Genomic DNA, 19,678 nt, shown 5'->3' with positions numbered 1-19,678 from the left:
GGAGGGGTTCCCCCACCCCTCCACTCTGCCTCACACCCCACAAATGCATAACACCCTTCTCCCACAACCCCCCGCATATACACAACCCCCCAACATACCCTATGTCCCCCCACACACAGCCATACCCCCTCACAAACCCCCCACACACCCCACATGCCCTACCATACACACACCCACCCCACCATACACACACATATATACAATCCACTACACACATGCACAAACCCCCCCACCATACGCCCACCCTCCCACAATATACAAGGCTAAGAACTTACTTTTGAGTTATTATCCAATCCCCACTATATACAGTACACAAGCAGAAATCATGACTGAAATATTTTTGTAATAAAATTAAAATATGTTATAGTAGGTGTTTGACTTTCAGCGTATGATTCTGGGTTTTGGCAGCCAGGGAGTAGGGCAATTGTCAAGGGGCAAGGCTACCCATGTGGTCCTCAACAGCTCATGAAAACTTGTTAAGCGGCCCTCCAGCTGAAATAATTGCCTGCCCCTGGGTTATAATCTGTAAGGCCTTTCTAGCCCTACCTAATTGAGAAGGGGCAGGACATACCCTCAAACATGGTCCTTTTCACTAGGTTTCACTTTCCTTAAAATTCTGCCAAGATCAGCTACATGTGGCAACTATGTAAATTGACATTGAGGCTCTTTGATACTCAATTATAGTGTAATTTTGGGCAGGAGAGCCAAGTATGTAGGGGCCTGAGGGCCTGAAATGCATAAAACTTTCCACATGTCCATTGTTTTAGACTCCCTCTCACCCCCGCCCCCCTGGCAAAAATAAAAATCAGTGCAGCACCTATGATTTTGGGGACCCATTAAGAGAGAATTCTGTGTCATTAGGAATAGTTAATAGATATTGGCTACAGAGGTATGATTAAACAAGTCTACAATCAGCATTTTCTGTTGTTTGTTACTAATACGGAGTCGAAAATATACAAGTGCCTTACAGAAATAAGAGTACAAAACAAATAAAGACCCAGCCCCTGCTATGAGTAGTTATCAACTTAATGAGAACAGTAGGAGGAGATGACAAATGAAAGGAGGCTTGACAGGAGAGGAAAAAGATTGAGTGGTATAATTTTTAGAATTTATGTATGCCAGGTCTCTACTGTAAAAATGTCCTGCTTAATATACAAAACTACAATTTAGTGTGCTTAGAAGAGAGGGCTTCATGTTTGAGTTGTCAACAAAACATTACCTGTTGGGTTTTTTTTTAAGTAAAGAGCAAAATACTGCTAACGTATTGGAAAATGACCCAAACTCACAGCCATTATGTGTCTTTGTTTATATTTAATGCTGTTAATTTTTGCAAGCTGTAATCCAGAGCTAAAGACAGCTTCAATCTGAAGTGACTTGTAAAAATGTGAACCAAGAGTAAGACATTAATTACTAAATTCATTTAATTAATAATAACTAGGTATCCTAGTTTACTTAGTTTGAAAATCCCAAATTATCTGATTAAAAAACCCCAAATCTGTTTTTCCATGATTAAATTGAAATTCTACTACATCTATAGGTGTCAGTTGAATACAATGATTTGTTGATATATTTATAATTTTAAAGCAATATGGAAGCCTACCAGTGCCTCAATTACTAAAATAAAATAAATTATAAATACCTATAAAAGTTGGCATGTCATTTTGGAGGTTTTTTTATCACAGAAAATCAGAGCTCCCTCTGCCCCCTTCACTTACCAGGATGCGGGTCCAGCTGTGGCTGTTGCCCCCCACCTCCACCTTGCTTTGTGGCACTGCAGCCCTGATATAGAAGTACCCTGCCTTTGCCTATGCCATTAGCCCTCACTCCCAACCCTCAGCCCCCCACCTCCAAAGCACTGTCTGTGCCTCTCACTCCTGCCCCTGACTCCTGACCCACAGCCCCCACCTCCTAGGTGCCCCTCACTCCCCAACCCGTAGCCCCATGCTCTCTCCCCCAGCCCTGGAAGGTGCCCCCAGCTGGCAGGGCTATGGGGTCAGGGACCCAGATCCACAGCTCCCGGGCTCCCAGTAGCACCTAAGCCCCTGCTGCCACCGGTGGGCAGCAGCAACTGCTGAGGCCAAAGCAGAGTGTGGAGCCCAGCTGCCCCTTCCCCCACAGGCAGCACATCTGGAGTGGAGCTGCAGTGGGGAGTAGATGCATGCTGCCCACTTGGGCTTGGGGCTCCTCACCCTGCTTCACTTTCTCCAGGGGCCTCCACAGCCCAGCAGGCAGGACAAGACCCACCACAGGAGGGTAGAGTGAGGTGCACATGCTAGGTGCTGCCGCTGGGAGCCCCACACCACCATGGCGAGGTGCTCTCTGCCCACCTCGGGCAGCACTGGGGGGCACAACTCCACACCACCAGCCCCACTGCTGCTGGGTAGGCAGGAGATGCCTTATTATGGCAGGATGGGGGCCCCAGTAGTGGCACCAAGGCTCCCCACTCTGCTCTGGCCTGGCACACTGGTTCTGCCTGCTGGGCTGCGGAGACCCCAGGAGAAGAGCAGCAGGGCAAGGAACCAGAAGCCCACAGCTGGCAGGAAACATCCACTCCCCTCCCACCTAGTGCACAAATCTGGGGGGGCACGTGCCCCCCATTGTCCCCCCTAGGAGTGTGCACTGTGGTAGGGAACCAGCTCCCCCACCACCCATTGGATGAGCTGCTCACAGCTCTGTCCCACTTGTCAGCTGGGCCCTATGTCTGCACACTCCTGCCCCAGCCCTGGCCCAGGCCTCATGCACTGCCCCAGCTGGGCAGTGCTCCCAGCCCTGCCCAACTCTCTCTCTCCCTCCCTCCCACCCTCACTATGGGGGCCCCAATCCCCCCAACCTAAGACTTACCTACGGGGAGCTGCTCTCCATGCTGCCTGGCTGTCATGTGCATGTGTCTGCATGCACACGCATATGGCACCCCCTGCCTCTTCTCCTTCCTCTCGCTCCCCCAGCCCCTTGTAGACTGGAATGCATTCCCCATATTTTTCTCCCTTAAAGGAGAAAATCCTGTGTTTTTCCACATTTTCCCATGGCGAATGGACAACCCAGATCCCTGCTAATAACAGTCTGGGTCTGCTCTGTATCCAGTATCTGAGCAGCCATCCCAGTGCTTCAGAGAAAATGTCCAGATCTGAGAAGACAGCTTGTTGTTCTTTTATGTCTACAATGTTGGATTCTGTAGTAATGTAACTACATGGAAATAGATGCAAGTGCAATACCCACTGACTTCAATGGAAGTGTCATCGTCTTTCACTGGGGTCAAATTTAGTCCTGCATGATATTGCTTCTATTGAAGTAGTACCTAAGTCCTGTGTGTGTCCTCAATCTTAGCCACTATGTACACAGTTAACAAAAAGATAGTTTTTGCTTTGCAGACTGACGATATTAAAGGAACATTTAAAATATTCTTCATAGGATCATAGAGAATTAGGGTTGGAAAAGACCTCAGGAGGTCATCTAGTCCAACTCCCTGCTCCTTCTTATTGGCTATTTAATATTTTTAAATTAGAACACGCTATCTTTAATACACTATTAGAACAGCATTTGTCCCTGTGTCTCTGAAAGCGTGCTATTTATTTTAGGGATAATATGATGACCAGGATATGATTGTGATATTATGACAGTTATAGCAAACCATAAATACTCAGGAATTAGGAAGACTTTTGTTGAGATGCTATTTGGGGAATTTTGAGATTTTTAAACTTGTAATAAAAGTAAGATGCATAGGGAATTGAGTATCACGCTGAAAAGAACAAGAAGAAAGGAGAAATTTGGGAGTTTGCATTTGTTGTGAGAATCTTTGTGAGAAAAATGGTGGAGACACACAAATGGTCAACATCTATGGTAACCGACCTCAGCACAAAATTCTGAAATAAATAGTTCCTGCTGAGCAGGACACAAACGTAAGAAAAAAGGAAAGCGGGGAAGATGGGCCACAGTGCCTTGGCAGCAAGAGTTAATTACATACAGTAGTTATAGCCTATATGAAAGGCTGAAAGAGAGGCAGTAGAGGTACAAGAACAGGAAGGTGGGAGAGGAAAACTGAACTTATTTTGTTTCTCTGTTTTAAGTTCCTTAGGAGTGTGGGAATTTCACAGCATTGAGTTTTCAGGAACTGAGAATGACTGCTTTCAGCCTGCACCCAAACTAAGTGAAGGAGAGCAGCATAATGGATGACTCAGAAAGCTGACTGAGTCTCTACCTAACAACTGATTGGAGGGAATGTTTTTTTTGAGCTTTTGAAATCTGTATGTGCTTTGAACTGTGTTTTGGTGCTTGCATTTCCAAAGATCTGGTAGTTAAATATTTTCCAAACCATATTTGGAAATAGTTGATTCATTCAATAAGGCTAATCTTTGTGCTGCTCAGGAAATTTATTAGTTGGCTCAACCAGCTGTAATATAAAGAGTAGTCTAAAGCTAGCAAATATTTTCATATTTTAAATAACTGCAAATCCTTTCTGAATAGTTCTAGCTGAAGCAACAAATTATATGAACTACATGTGGGTAACTCATGTAGAGTAAATTAAGTGCTGTACCTTTTTTCTTTTTAAAATGTTAAGGTGTAATTATACTGTTCCTGGTCTAATGTTTTGGGTTTAAAACATCACACTACTGACATTTCCTTTTACTTGTGAGAGAATTCTGGTCATTCTCAGAGCCGTGCTATTCCTGAAATATAACTTTTCCCCATTGTGGAGTCAGGACTGAATAAAAAATGGATCTCATACATGGCCTTTCTCTGATGTTACAAACTACTTAGGACTCTGCTCTCATGTTTTCTATGATATGTTAATTCTTCTGTGGGTGTATGTGAGCGGGTGTGCATAGAGGATCGTGCTCAATTTTCTTCCCTAGAGGGTGTGATCCAGTGCTGGAACACCAGATGCAGCTCTCGGGAACTTTGACGGTGTTTGTGCTTGGTTCTACATGTAGATAGCAGTGACTTTCAGCTGCCTGCATGGCTGCACTGGCAGCTGACATTTTTTCTACCCCACCCCAACCAAGTCTGTGCCCAGGACTGCTGCCCCTGTCATCTCACCTTAGCTGGCAATCTCCAGAGCTGTAGGCTGTCTCTGTTAGATACGCCAGATATAGGCTCCCCTGTTCTTACTGTCAGGAGGCAGTGGTCTGAGCAGCAGCCTGGCATGGATTCAGCCTTTGCTGTTGTCCGCCCTTTTGGGAAGAGGATGAAGTGCACTATGGAACCGCTAGTACAGTGGCTCAGGCAAGACCCTGGGACCAGTGGCAGACAGATCCCCAGCAGCAACAGGGAAGAGACAAAAGTCCTTGTATACATGGGTGACTTGAACTTTAGGGCTGCGCGAAACAGCACTGTTTTGTTTTGACTTTTGTTTTGGTGTTTCAAAGGGACAGTGTTTCATTTTGTTGTTTCATTTCATTTTGAAGAACTGTCGCATTTTGTTTTGTTGAAACTGTTTTGCCGTTTTGACGTGTTTCATTGTTTCACCCATAGGCTGTAACGGACAATCATGAAAATGTCTAAAATGTTGTCATTTCTTGCCTGATTTGGATGTTTAAGTATTGAAGAAATGGTACCCCCTTTGGAGGGCATGAAGCCTGCCTAGTTTCAAGAAGATAGGTGCAGAGGTTTCTGGGACACTGCACCTCAAACTGTTCAAAGCAAAACTCATGACACTTGCAGGCAGCGGCAGCCTCCTCTCATCTGGCTCGCAGATCCAGGGCTATGCCAGACTCCTCCCAGGGGTGCGAGTCCCCGGATCTGTGTACCAGATGACAGAAGGCTGCCGCTGCCGCCTGAGACTGGTTCTGGGTGCAGCCTGTGGCCAACACTAGGGAAGACTGATGTTGCTGCCAGTCCTAGGTGGTGGAGGCAGCAACCTCTCATCCAGCTCACAGATCTGGGGGTCCGCACCCCCGGGAGGAGTCCAGCACAGCTCCGCAGCCCTCCCGGGGGTGCAGGCACCCAGATCTGCACACTGTATGACAGGAGGTTGCTGCGCTACTGGATGACAGGAGGTTTCAAAAAAGTGCCCTTCTTTCATTCTGAAGCTGCTTTGAAGCCTTTTGTTTCAGCTTTGAAATGAAACACCTGGCGAAATTTCGCCCAGCCCTGCTGAACATCATGCAGGAACAAGAGCTTGGTGGAAAGAGCACTACAACACCCAGGTATACAGAGCAGCAGCAGGGGCAGTCTCAATGTGAGCAAAACTTCTGTTTGTTATGTGTGTTTATAAAGAACATAAACGTTATGTTTGTTTATACCATACCAGAAAATTAAGTAATACAGCTGAGCCAGATTTTCGGAACTAATGTTTTTTCTGAAGTTTTGTTGAAATAACAGTTTTAGGTAGGGAAATTGGATTTAAAAAAAAACACTCACCAACCTTTTTCGGCGGGGGGGGGGGGGGGAGAAAAAGGTATAAAAGTTGCGACTGGCCCTGTAAAGACCTTCCTGATGTTTCAATAGGCTTTTATTTTTCTTCTTTTTTTGTTTTATGGAAGTGCTGTGAGGCTGTGCCTGAGATTAGCGGCCCATAGTGCTTTGGTTTGTACATCCTCACAGCATGACAGGCATGCTGCCCTCAAGCTTAAACTTAGACATGGCAAAAGAGATGTAACTAGCAGGTTTTGAATCCCGGGCAAAACTTGCTGGTTGTGGGGAGGGAGAATGTCACCTGAGCTAAACTCTACTTTCAGGGAGAGCTGAGGGGTGGGGAAGGGGACAGTTTTACCTACCCCAAGGAAGTCTCATCTCCAGCTGCGGCTGGTTTGGAAGGCAGTGGTTGCTGCTGTGGCCACTACAGTAGTGGCATAGAGTCCCTGCAACTGACTTCTGCTGCCTGTTTTAGCTGCCACACAGAGCTGCTGCTACTACAGCACAACAGACTCCTAGGGGAGCCTCCATCCTGGCACTGCCTGTAGGTGGGCATATAGGGCTGATGCCTTGTGCAAACCCCTGCCCCGGTTATGCTGTTGCTTGACAGCCTGGGAGAATGGACTTAGAAATATCCCCATTTTACAGCTGGGTTACAAAGACAATTGAGGAAAAATAAAATTTTGAAAGGCACATAATGACTTGTCAGAGGTCACAGAGTTGGTTTATGGCTGAACCAAGAACTGAACTCAGGCTCCCTAGTCCAGTGCCTTAATCATAAGACTAGCCTAGACCTGATAGTCATCTTTACTGGTGCAGTTTTACATACAACATTAATTCTAGAATAAGCCCTGTTTCTCCATGAGAACTGAATCTTTTCCCCTCATATCAAAGCACGTGCTGTAATAAAAGCAGCTGACGGTGCCATTAGCATTGCATTTTGCATTTTCCATACAGTAAAAGCAGTGTTTTAAGTTCTGTTTTTTACAAGTCTAGCAACATGGGTTTTGTTTCTGATAGTTTCCTGGGTACATTGTGCAAGGAAAAGGGCCAAGAGAAACACATTTTATTTTTGTTTTCTTCTGATGACCTTTTATAAACAGGAAAAATTCAGCCTGTTGCCATAATAATGGGTGATATAATCAATAATGTTAAGCTGGTTGCTAAGGAAATGCCATGTTGGTTACTACTGTGATGTAATTCTGATTGTGATGGCCCGTTCTATTGTAGAAAAGATAACTTTTTGGGACAATTGCTCGGGAGAGGCTGCTTAATTCTATCCAGTATTCAGCTGAATAGTGTTGATTTCTAGTACTTCTTTTTGTTATGGCAACAGATTCAGGGCTATGAAATATCTTTTGAAATGTCTAATCTTACTTCCTCCATTGACCTTGTTCTTGATGAACTTGATTAAATACTTTTCTAGGAAAATTGTTTCAATCAGCATGCTAGGAATAGGTAAAGATGAGTGTAGCTATGCCAATGTAGTATGGCAGAAGCTGCAGAACTAACAGAATATTTGGGTGTAAAATGAATTAGTCCATTTTCTTTTTAAATTGCAGTATTTGGAAGTGGTCACACAAGGCATCACAGACCTGAGACTGTCCAAGGTAAGCACTGATTTTTGGCTGTACTGGGACTGTTTTAGAGGCTTGCCCAAACCGTGGTGGGGTATCTTCTGTCACTGTGGCTGGCACAGATGTGGCTACTGGTTCCTTCAGCCCAGGGTCCCTTTGGCCACTTGGAGCTGTTGGCGGCAGGGCTAACTGGGGGGAGCTGCCTGCCATCTCTAATTTACACTGATGGCACATAGTAGCTGAGGAGTGGGGAAGCACAGCCAAGGACAGATTAACCCTTTAGTGGGCCCTAGGCAAACAAACTTGTGGCCCCCTACTTTTTTCACTCAGTAATTATATGTAAAATAAGTACGACTGGTCCCGTTCTTCACTAAGGGCCCTAGGTATGTGCCTAGCTTGCCTATGCGTTAATCCAGCCCTGAGCACAGAAAGGGCTTTGAACCATTTTGGTATGTACACACTCCTGAATTATGCTGTATGCTTTTTGGCTGGTGGCATGAAACAGGACAATAGTAGTTGTAAAATACAGTAGATTACTGTAGCGTGTAAAACCTGTAGTGTGGCTTGTCAGCATCTGAGGAGAATTTACAGTCCAAATGAATGGTTTATATAATATTTCCATCTTGGCTGTTACAGAAGTACGATAGTGAGGGGAGATAGTTCCAGTGCTGTCACCAAGCTCCTGCACTCTTTCTATGTGGCCTCCAATTCAAACCTATCCTGATGCTAAGCAGCACTCTTTATAGAGACCATGGAACCAGCTAAGGCTGGCTTTTTAGGGTTGAGGCACATTGCCCAGGTGGCCGGCAGTCTGTCTCTACTGCAACTCGTATCTATTTTCAGACTCTAACACAGTCAATTTGCCAACCTTGAGAAAAAGCTAGGCCTTTTTATTTGTTACAACATAATCTATTAATAATTTGTGTATAGCATCAAAATAGGCCATGGTGGAAAACGCCAGCCCTAAGAAACATTGACATATCTCTCAATGAGCCATATTAAGTTATGACCCAAGGGAAAGAGGTTTCCACAAATAGAGCTGTGAAGTTGCCTGCATAAGCAAGACCTGCACTCATGTTAATATTTAAAAACCGCTTAAGGAAAAAAGTTGTTATTAGCTGATATGAGGCACTGCTGGAAGGAGTGAGTTTTGGGAAGGTGGATGTAAAGTAGGAGTGAGAAGCTATGGGACTTCTAGGTTTAGGGAGGATTTTCTAGGAGGCTTTGAATCCAAAATTGTAATGCTGCACAGTTTAATACCATCTCTGTTATGACATGAGGAGAGGCTGAGGGAACTGGGCTTATTTATTTTGGAGAAGAGAAGACTGAAAGATTACAGTTGAGAAGACTGAGACTGAACAGTAGCCTTTAACTACCTGAAGGGAGATTCAAAAGAAGATGGAGCTAGACTGTTCTCAGTGGTGGCAGATGACAGAACAAGAAACAATGGTCTCAAGTTCCAGCAAGGGAAATTTAGGTTAGATATTAGGAAGAATTTTCTCACTAGGAGGGTAGTAAAACACTGGAACAGGTTACCCAGAGAGGTTGTGGACTCTCCATCTTTGGCGGTTTTCAAGACCTAGCTAGATAAAGCTTTGGCTAGGATAAGCTAGTTGGGGATGATCCTGCTTTGAGCAGGGGGTTGGACGAGATGACCTCCTGAGGTCTCTTCCAACCCTCATTTTCTATGATTCTTTGATATACTGGATATTGCAAGCAATACAAGCTTTGGTCAGTCATCTACAGCAGTCTTTGCGGAAACAATTTCCTGGCTTTTGCTGCCTTATAATGAATCTCATGCTAAAATCTTACAATGTTTTCTGTGGGGGGAAGTCAGCTTGCAAATACCTTGCCCATAGATGTAGTAATAATAAATTAAATGATTGTGTGCTCACTAACTATAAGCTGAATTGTGCCTTAGGCATACCACTAAAAGCAGTGGTTTGCAATCTATACTGTTCTGTGGCTTTGACTCAGATGAGATGTTTATATGACAGGGTTGAGGGCACTTTCAGCCAGCCCAAGCTGTATTAGGTTACCCTCCCCTGTCTATATTATCCCTTGTAGGCCGTAACAAATTTGGCCCCATTGTCCCTCTGCTTCATCTAAGGGAAGAGAATTCTATAAAGAGAGAGAAAAGGTCTGTTCACCAATTCCTAGAAGGTTTCTGCTTTGCAAATCAGCAGCACAAAGTGGGATGCAGGGGGGCTGGAAATCAGGAATGGAATAAATGGAGAAATGTGGGACTGTTGCTGCTGCTGGATTTTTGTGCTTGCAGCCTGCGTACCCAAACAAGTTTAAAGGTGGGAGCTAAGAGCCAAGCAGTGGTGGGGTCAACCTCCTAAATGGAAGTTCTGCAGACCTGAGCTTGGTAGACTGACAGTGTGTATAAGCCTGTAGAGTAGTTTGTAATATCGACATGAACTATCAGTGTGGAGATGCCCAGAGGGTACTACTGTTTGGGTGGAAGGTACAGAATGAACAATTGCTGATACCCCTTGAAGGAGCCCCCTGTTCTTTTCATGTGTGCCCAGACAGACAGGGATGGGTGGCATGTAGGGGCAGAATAAAAGCTTTTCCCACTTTTCTTTTAGTCTTTGGGTGCATGGACTATCCTCATGACCTGATGTCAGTCGCTCTGTTAGGTCTATCCATAGGTGTGTTGGGCTTCCTTTGCTGCAGTGTTTGATAACAATCCAGCACTTGGCCTGCTTCTCACAGTGCAGAGTGGTCTACAACCAGCTGCTATTCAATCTAATGCTGACCTTGTAGCTTGTGATGCACCCAAGAGCCACTGAAGCAGAAACTGAGTAGCCATTACTGAGAAATAGATTCTTAGATATTTGAAAAAAATAATAAACAAGAGAATAAATAAAAGCAAAATGACTTTAAATGGAACTGTGCTGAACTAGATCATAGAAACATGACTTCAGTTCTGAAAGGGCCAGACCCATGCAAAGATTACAGTTGAGAAATAAAATTATGTTTGCTGCAAGTGGTTGTGGCTGTAAAATAGATCCCTCTTTCATCTGTCCCTGGTTTACAGAGACTGAAGTCACTGGTAAGTAGAACTACTTGAAACCCACAAAACCTTGAGGTGCTGAGATACTAGTGGCCACTGAAGTGGGACCATGGGCAATAATAGTTTCATAGTTTCATAGTAGCTAGAGTTGGAAGGGACCTAGGTAGATCATCTAGTCTGACCCCCTGCCTTGGCAGGAAAGAGCACCGGGGTCAGATGACCCCGGCAAGGTGCTCATCTAACTTCCTTTTAAAAATCCCCAGGCTAGGAGCCTGCACCACTTCCCCTGGAAGCCGGTTCCAGGCCCTAGCCACCCTGACTGTGAAGTAGCGCCTCCTAATATCTAATCTAAACCTACCCTCCGCCAGCTTGTGACCGTTATTCCTGGTCACTCCTGGGAGCGCACGGGGGAACAGGGACTCCCCCAATACCTGCTGATCCCCCCTGACCAGTTTGTAGCAGGCCACAAGGTCCCCCCTTAACCTTCTCTTGTGGAGGCTAAACAGGTTCAGGTCCCGTAGCCTCTCCTCATAAGGCCTGCCCTGCTGACCCCTGATCATACGAGTGGCCCTCCTCTGAACTCTTTCCATATCGTCCACGTCCCTCTTGAAGTGTGGCGCCCAGAACTGGACGCAGTACTCCAGCTGCGGCCTGACCAGTGCCGCATAGAGGGGGAGGATCACCTCCCTGGACCTGCTCGAGATGCATCTGTGGATGCATGACAGGGTACGGTTGGCCTTCTTGACTGCCTCCCCACACTGCCGGCCCATGTTCATCGTGGAGTCAATGACGACTCCAAGATCCTTTTCCGTCTCCGTGCTGGCAAGAGGAGAGTTCCCCAACCTGTAAGTGTGGTGCCGGTTCTTCCTCCCCATGTGCAACACCTTGCACTTATCAGTGTTAATCCCCATCCTATTCTCATCCGCCCACCATTGCAACCTGTCAAGGTCAGCTTGTAGCCTATTGCACCCTTCTAGTGCACCCACATCCCCCCACATCTTAGTGTCATCAGCAAACTTGAACAGGGTGCTTTCTACCCCCTCATCCAAGTCACTGATGAAGATGTTGAACAGTGCGGGCCCGAGGACCGAGCCCTGCGGAACCCCACTGCCCACGTCCTTCCAGGTCGAGAAGAACCCATCCACTACCACCCTCTGGGTGCGGCCCTCCAACCAGTTGGCGACCCATTTGACTGTGTGGGCATCGACACCACAGTCTCCCAGCTTTTTGATGAGGACAGGGTGAGAGACAGTGTCGAAAGCCTTCCGGAAGTCCAGAAAGACTACATCCACAGCAACCCCTGCGTCTAATGATTTGGTGACCTGATCGTAAAAGGCCACCAGGTTGGTCTGACAAGACCTGCCACTGATGAACCCATGTTGGTTGCCCCTGAGCATGCATTCCCCCGCAAGGCCCTCCTGGATGTGTGCCAGGATAATTTTTTCAAAGAGCTTACCCGGGATTGAGGTAAGACTAACTGGCCTGTAATTTCCCGGGTCCTCTTTTTTTCCCTTTTTGAAGATAGGGACCACATTGGCCCTCTTCCAGTCCTCCGGCACCTCACCAGAGCACCACGAGTGCTCATAGAGCCGCGCCGGGGTCCCGCAATGACCTCGGCCAGTTCCTGTAGAACCCTAGGGTGAAGATCGTCTGGACCAGCAGACTTGAACACGTCCAGCCTCTCCAGAAGTACCCTAACTAACTCCTCGCTAACCCCTGGCCCAGGCGTGTCTCTCCCGGGGCCCGAGGGGGGCCCAGCAGGGAGGTGGCTGAACTGGTCCCTACTTAGGAAGACAGAGGCAAAGAAATCGTTAAATATGTTAGCTTTGTCATCTGGCGTGACGACTAAGTTGCCCATCGTGTCCTGCAGGGGCCCCACATTACCCAGGACCCTCTTTTTACCCCCTATGTATTTGAAGAAGGACTTCTTATTGTCCTTAATCCGGGAAGCTAGTCCTATCTCCATCTCTGCCTTGGCCTTCCTGACTGCCCCCCTACATCCTCGGGCGACTGTAACATAGTCCTTCTTGGTGATGACCCCATCCCTCCATTGGGTGTATGCCTCCCTTTTAGCAAGGAGACATTCCCGGATGCTCCTAGTGAGCCATGGGGGTTTATGTGCCCTCCTGCTCCCTTTGATCCTTGTTGGGATTACCTCCCTTTGGGCATGGAGGATCGTCTCCTTAAGGAGCAACCACTCACCTTCGACATCTGGTTCCCTTCCCCTCTGGGTCCTTAGCGCTTCCCCAACGATCCTCCTTAGCTTGTTGAAGTCAGCCCTCCTAAAGTCTAGGGCTGTCGCCTTGCTGCAGCCCTTTGCCACCTTACGCTGGATGGTGAATTCCAGCAAGCGATGATCATTGTCTCCCAGGTGGCCCATCACCCGCAGCCCCCTCACCAGGTCATCACCCGTGGCCAGCACCAGGTCCAACAAGGTGTCTCCCCTGGTGGGGCTGTGCACCTCCTGGGTTAGATGGAGGTCCTGCACTCTGGCTAAGAACCGACGTGAGCGATCAGACTTGGCTGACTGCTCTTCCCAGCAGATGTCTGGGAAGTTCAGGTCCCCCATGATGACCACATCCTTAGCCCTCACTGCCTCTGCGAGCTGACCTAAGAATTCCTGGTCGAGCTCTTCTCCCTGGTTGGGAGGTCTATAGTAGACTCCCACCGTTAAGTTTCTATCCCCTGGACTGCCTTTTACTCTAAACCAGAGCACCTCAGAGTGCCCCCCCTCTACTCCCTTGCTAATTAACGAGGAAGTATATTCCTCCTTGATGTAGAGTGCTACTCCTCCACCTTTCCTTCCTATCCTGTCCCTCCTGTATAGCCTATAGCCCTTGACACTCACCACCCAGTCATGCGATGAGTCCCACCACGTTTCTGTGATCCCCACTATGTCAGGGCTGGTGACAGCTAGGAGGAGGGCAAGTTCCTCCTGCTTCTTCCCCATACTTCGAGCATTCGTGTAGAGGCATTTGAGGCCTCCAACGGTTGTGCCCACTGACCCCCTAGTCTCAGCAATGCCCCGTCCCCCATCACTTACCTGTTTCTCCCTTTTGACCATTGGTCTGGGCTTGCTGGCTGTTGCTGGGCCTGGTAGTTCATCATCTCCTCCGCCCTCATCTTCCCCCTCCCCCGACGCGCCTAGTTTAAAGCCCGCCGAAGGAGGTTCACCATTATCCATTAGTTTTGGTATAAAACGTTTTTATATTTTTTGTAATATCCTTGTGGTTGGGAGTGTGTATTAATAACTCTTCTCCAGTTTTAACATGGATTCTTGTTTTGAAATAAAACATTACAACCAAGCTGCACACTCCACAGCCTTAAACACTGAAGGTTTTCAGTTACCCTGGATTCAAAGTAAGAATCTGGGGAGTTAGGACAGATGCTCTAGCTGCCACTGTAAGTACAATATTAGGATCAAGAGTAGTGTAGCAAAGGGGGAAGCAGCCAGTGAAATGCCCTATCCCTTGCTCAGAAGTAATGCATTTGCTAGTAGCTGGGTAGTGAGAGAGGCTGAAGAAAAATTAACTCTCTGAACCTTCCAAGCACACTGTGTCAAGACCATTGGCCATTGAGTCTATAGCTTTACACATAGGTAAGCTACAGAGCAAAAACCCATTCCTGCTAACAGAATTGCTGTTCAACTCCTATTCCTCTGAGGCCTGAGGCACAAATGCCCCATTGGCTACTTGAAGAGCATGGTTGAGGAGCTAAACTTGTTGCAGCGTTTATACACATACTTTTTCGTTTGGTGATGCACCAAAGATCTGTTGCTTTTGAGCAGACTCGATTAATTGAGGCTTCTCCGCACGCAAGCTGATACATGCTGCACTGCACTGTGTGCAGTTGTATAAGTGGCAAAATTCATGGCTGTGTGCAGAAAATGGCAGTGGTGCGCTTTTGAACTAAAGCACCTCCAAGGTGTTTTAGTTCAAAAGCACACTGTTGACAATTTCTCAGTGCTGATGCGCATTTCACTGCTTATACAACTGCAAGCATCACAGTGCTGGGTGTTTTTCAAAGTGCCTGGCACTGCAGCACTTACACATGTAAAAATGCCCCTGGAGGGTATATGTGTTGTTGCTGACCTGGCTTCAAGACACCTATCACACATGCCTCCTTCCCACCCACACCTCCCCAAAGACTGGATACATGCTGCTGGAAGAGAAAGCTTTGTCTTTCATGTTGCCTCTTGGACCTCTCAAAGGTAGCGTAGCTTATCTGACTACTATAGACTGCTCATTGCATCCATTTGAATTGGTTGGGATGTAATTGCACTGATAGCAGTAAGCCTCCAATCTGTCACAAGATGTCCTATAGGAGCTGAAATGCTGACCACACATTACTTACTCCTGTAGGAGTTGTTACTGCTGACTACATATTTGTTACTTTGCTTTCTAACCTAGCATTTTGTTTGGATCAAAATGAAATGTTTAAGAGTTTCAGAAACTAAGTACTTGACATGTAGAAAATGGCTTGTTTTGTGTGGTGTATTCTGTCCCCACCTGGAAGTTATGCTTTTAAAGATCTACATGCAACCTAGGTGTTTTGTTCAGGAAGTGTTTCCATGCCTGCCTAAGTGGTGGCAGTTTTGTTGCCTCTCCTTATTATGGTGACTTTAATATTTTATAGTGTAATAGTTGAATTGCACTGTAAAGGCTTAAATCCATGCAAAGCCTTAAGGCCAAATTGTACTTTTAAAATTCAGATGAACCATGGAAAAGTAGAACTGGAAGGACTTTCAGACATGTCCTTTCACAGTATTTGATAAAGTCAGCTTCAGCTCACAAGAGCTTGTGCACACATGTGGACACCCACACACAACACTTCACACACACGCGTACACACACGCAGAGTTCACAGACACTTCATGTGCGTGCATGCGTGCGCGCGCGCGCACACACACACACACACACACACACACACACACACACACACACACACACTTTGGTTAGTCTGTAACATATAAATCTACCTTGTCTTCTAAGGGACTTAAGGAGATCATGTAGTCCTCCCACCCTGCTCAAGGTAGGATCATCCCTAGCTAGCTCATCCTAGGCAACTATTTGTTAAGTCTGTTATTAAAAACTTTGGGAACAACCCTTGTACAATAATTCATGTGCAGTAGGCAACCCAGACTTGCTGCTTTGTGGAAATGTTTATACTCTTTTACATCAGTATAAAAGACTAGCAGAGAGATGACACTGGGCATATAGTGGTTACTGTGCATTTATTTAGTACTTGTATAATTATTTAGTACTTGTATAACTTGGATAATTTATTTAGTACTCGTATAACTGTGCAGTAGCCTAATAATACAGTGCAATAGTAGCATATTAGCACTGCTGGTGCTGGGACATGCTACTGCGCAGCATTATTCAGCTACTACGCAGTTAGTGTCTCGTGTAGATGTGGCCACCAACTCCTAAACCAGGGTAACTTCACTCAGTCCAGTAGGGAATTAGAATCACCCCTGAAAGAATTAAGAGCAAAACTCTACCAGTGTAAGCTACACCGGTTTAGGTTTTGCCTGTCCGCATCCATTTCTGTGGAGCTGCCTTGATAAAGGCAAACAGACTACTGCCTGCTTCCTCACTGTGTAATAACAAAGCACAGTGATAGTTGCCTACTGTGTAAACTACCCCAGTATGGTTCTGCATCTGTCCATTCCTGATCCTTGTGTAATTTATACCAGAAGATAAAACTAATATCAATGACAAGTGACAGGGGTGGGGGGTTCATTTGCCCATTCCTACTGGAAGGTTAAAGTTGCTTTACTTCAAAATCCTTGAAAGTCTTAATTTAAGTAGAAGAGAGTCTGCTGGTCACCGAATATTGCCTGGAGGTGGAGGGGAATAAAAAGGGCAGAAAGATTCTCAACTATTAGCCAGGGTATGGAAGGCATCTTATGTCACCTTTTTGATAATCTACCAGACTAGATTAACAGCTTTTGTCCACTTACTGCTGAATGCCTGACAAACCTTCATGTGCCCTGTTTTTTGAGTGGCATTCAGATAATTAGTACCTGTTCCTTTACACTCAAATCACTGGTACCTGTTTTTGTATCTGGTTTGCAATACCAAGACCTTTTTCTTCCTGTCTTGTGCCTCCTTTTTTATTTCCCTTAAAAAAAATCCATCAAGTGAAATGGGGGAGCAATATTTTCATGTAATGGTAAATGTACAAAGTAGAGCTGATCAGTTAATCTCAACTCTGACCTATTCCATGTGTGTCTTATGATATGGTCTTTAGCTCTATAGTGCAGGGGCATGGAATTACTTATCCTAAGGCAACCAGCTATCTTGAGTTTGGTTCCAAACTCAACTCATGGTCCCAAATTTCAGGGTTGTCTTTTTGTCATCCCCACACAGTACTTGAAATAAGAGTTATCTTCCAAATGTGGGCTGCCTCTTACCCAAAATGTTCCCATGGCACTAGGCAGAGATGTGCTGAGATGCTGTGCTTGTTCCTTGTGAGCCAATTAGTTCTGCTGAGAGTCAATTAGCAGTTCCAGAAGCAGCAGAACAGCGTTCATATAACTATGCACAGATTAATTAGCTTTGCCTCTGAGCAGAACAAATCAGTCTACCCACAGCACAGCACAGCACAGCACCTGACTACTTCTCATTCTGGATATCTGTCCTGGACATGAGATCTGCAAAGTGTCTGGGACTATGATGTATTTTGGTACACCAAAGTCTGTGTGCTAAGACATCCCTGACAGTCTTGCAAAGCCTTTTAATACAGGTGCAGGAAACCTTTCTAATTTTTTTTTTTTATAAAACAGCAAAATATTCCTCAAATCACTTTTTGGTGTTACACATTACATGTTTGTGGGGTGCTTCTGGCTACATCGTTTTGTATAGAAGAATAGTTTTATTCAAAGGAAGAATAGCTAGTGCACTGTGTACACTGCTGTCAACCTACGTGGGGCAGCCACTGGAGAAGTCTGTTCTCTATGGGAGGCAGATGTCATCCATGGGTTGAGGGCAGGGTTTGTGCAACAGGACAATAGTTTCTTCAGAAACATAAGTCTGATTTCCCTCCTCTCCCTTGTCCCCACAGAGTGGCATTTTATTTTCCATCACGTCTCTGCCTCACCAATTCACACAACTTGACTGGCAGTTTTGCCTTGCAATTTATTTGATCATGGTAATTTTTTCTGACAGCCATCCTTCTGATTTTTAATGTATCAAATACAGTATAATAGTAGTCTACTATTAAGTCCTTGTATCTCTCCCTTGGGATGTACACATGACTGTTACTGCTTGTATCCACTGGAAACTCTGAGTCTTTTGCAGATGTGAAGAATTGAAGAGTATGTTGCAGTTTTATATATTGAACATACAGTATTGATGCTGTGCCAAGTAACAAATAAGTGTCAGTTTTCAAAGCAATGGAGTGCTGAGCCTCACTTGCTTTATTTCCAGAAGTACTGCTATTGAAAGCAGCAGACTGATTTGTGTTAGTAGAAACAGTAAGATGTTCTCTAAGTATAACCCCAATTCTTTTTTTCCATGGAAGGTGAGTTTTACCATTGACTTGCTTCAGGACCATTTTGTCTTTGTAGACAAAAATTACCATGGGGCAGGGAAGAAGGAGGAGGAGGACTTAAAAGGTGTCAGTAATATGTAAATCTTGGAGTCTATCTAATAAAAATAAATAACCTGTGCACATATAAACCAAATTAGGGTAACCACGTCTAATGATAGGCAACTGTGCACTCAAATGGGGATGAAAGAAGCCTCTCTTTTTCTCTCTCTCCATATATAAGTCCGTGATGTGCATGGGGGATGGGGAGAGGGCTTCAATTTCTGGTGACGTGTTTTTTGTCTTTTTTTGTTACTGATCAGGTTTTCATGCTTGGCCCCTTGGAGGACAACATCCTTTGCACATTGACTATTTGTCTTCAAAATTTCTATAATGATGTTTTTAAAAGTCAAAGTCTCTCTACTTTCCCTCCCCATGTCCAGTGAGAACAGTGATGGGATCTGCCTTGAGATCCTATCTGGGAAGGCAGTATACATATGGACAGTCAAAGTGAGTCATGCCTGTGTCCTTGCAGTGAGCCATGACATGGAAGTAGTACCTAGTGACAGCAAGTACCAGAGTAAGCTCATCTGGCCAGGCACACCCTGTACAAGCTACCCATCGCCAAAAGAACTGGTGACCTCCAGTGGCAGCTGCTGCATGGGACCTGAGCTATGGGCATCTTTACCCGTCATTTAGATCTGGCAGTGTTAGTGACCTGCCCTTTCTGCTAGGAGGAGGTGAAGGAGCCTTCCTGGACTCTTTCACGCCTTCCTGTAGTCACGCTTTGCTGTCCTCATCACCCTCTTTGACATGCTGGACTTGAATTTCTTTGAGGGTGTGTACATCTTCTGTCTCCCATCCTCAGCAGCTAAAAGGAGCCTCTCTCAGAGTGATCTACCTGACTAATTTCCTGTGGGGCAAGTCAAGATGGCATCTCTGAAAAGCCGCAAAAACGGCTTTCATTCCAGTGATGCCCTCTAACTCTTCTGCTTCCTGGTCCAGTCATGTGTTTGAATACTTCACTGTTGAAACAAAACAGGAACCAGCCTGTGTTGTGCTGGGCCATTGAGACTTCCCTCTGTAAGGCAGAAGATGGGCAGCTGGTCCTGCATGTGTAATGTCCCACCTGGGGGGAGGGAGTTTCAATCTCTGGTGATATGTGTTTTTTTGTTACTGACAAGTGTTTTATGCT

General features: G+C 45.7%; 1 protein-coding gene across 1 annotated transcript in view; it reads left to right on the top strand.

Moving 5' to 3' along the window:
* The window catches only part of PDE10A (phosphodiesterase 10A), a 606,111-nt gene that overhangs the window by 209,371 nt on the left and 377,062 nt on the right, over positions 1-19,678 (top strand). Inside the window, exon 3 of the mRNA XM_090042732.1 lies at positions 7,914-7,961. Coding sequence (XP_089898858.1) covers positions 7,914-7,961 — 48 coding nt within the window. The remainder of the gene's footprint in view (positions 1-7,913; positions 7,962-19,678) is intronic.

Source organism: Crocodylus siamensis, chromosome 1, assembly GCF_052110815.1.
Source record: "Crocodylus siamensis isolate JL-2025a chromosome 1, ASM5211081v1, whole genome shotgun sequence".
NCBI classification, from domain to species: domain Eukaryota; kingdom Metazoa; phylum Chordata; order Crocodylia; family Crocodylidae; genus Crocodylus; species Crocodylus siamensis.
Note: the sequence above shows the minus strand (reverse complement) of the source record. Positions and strands in the feature narration are given on the sequence as shown.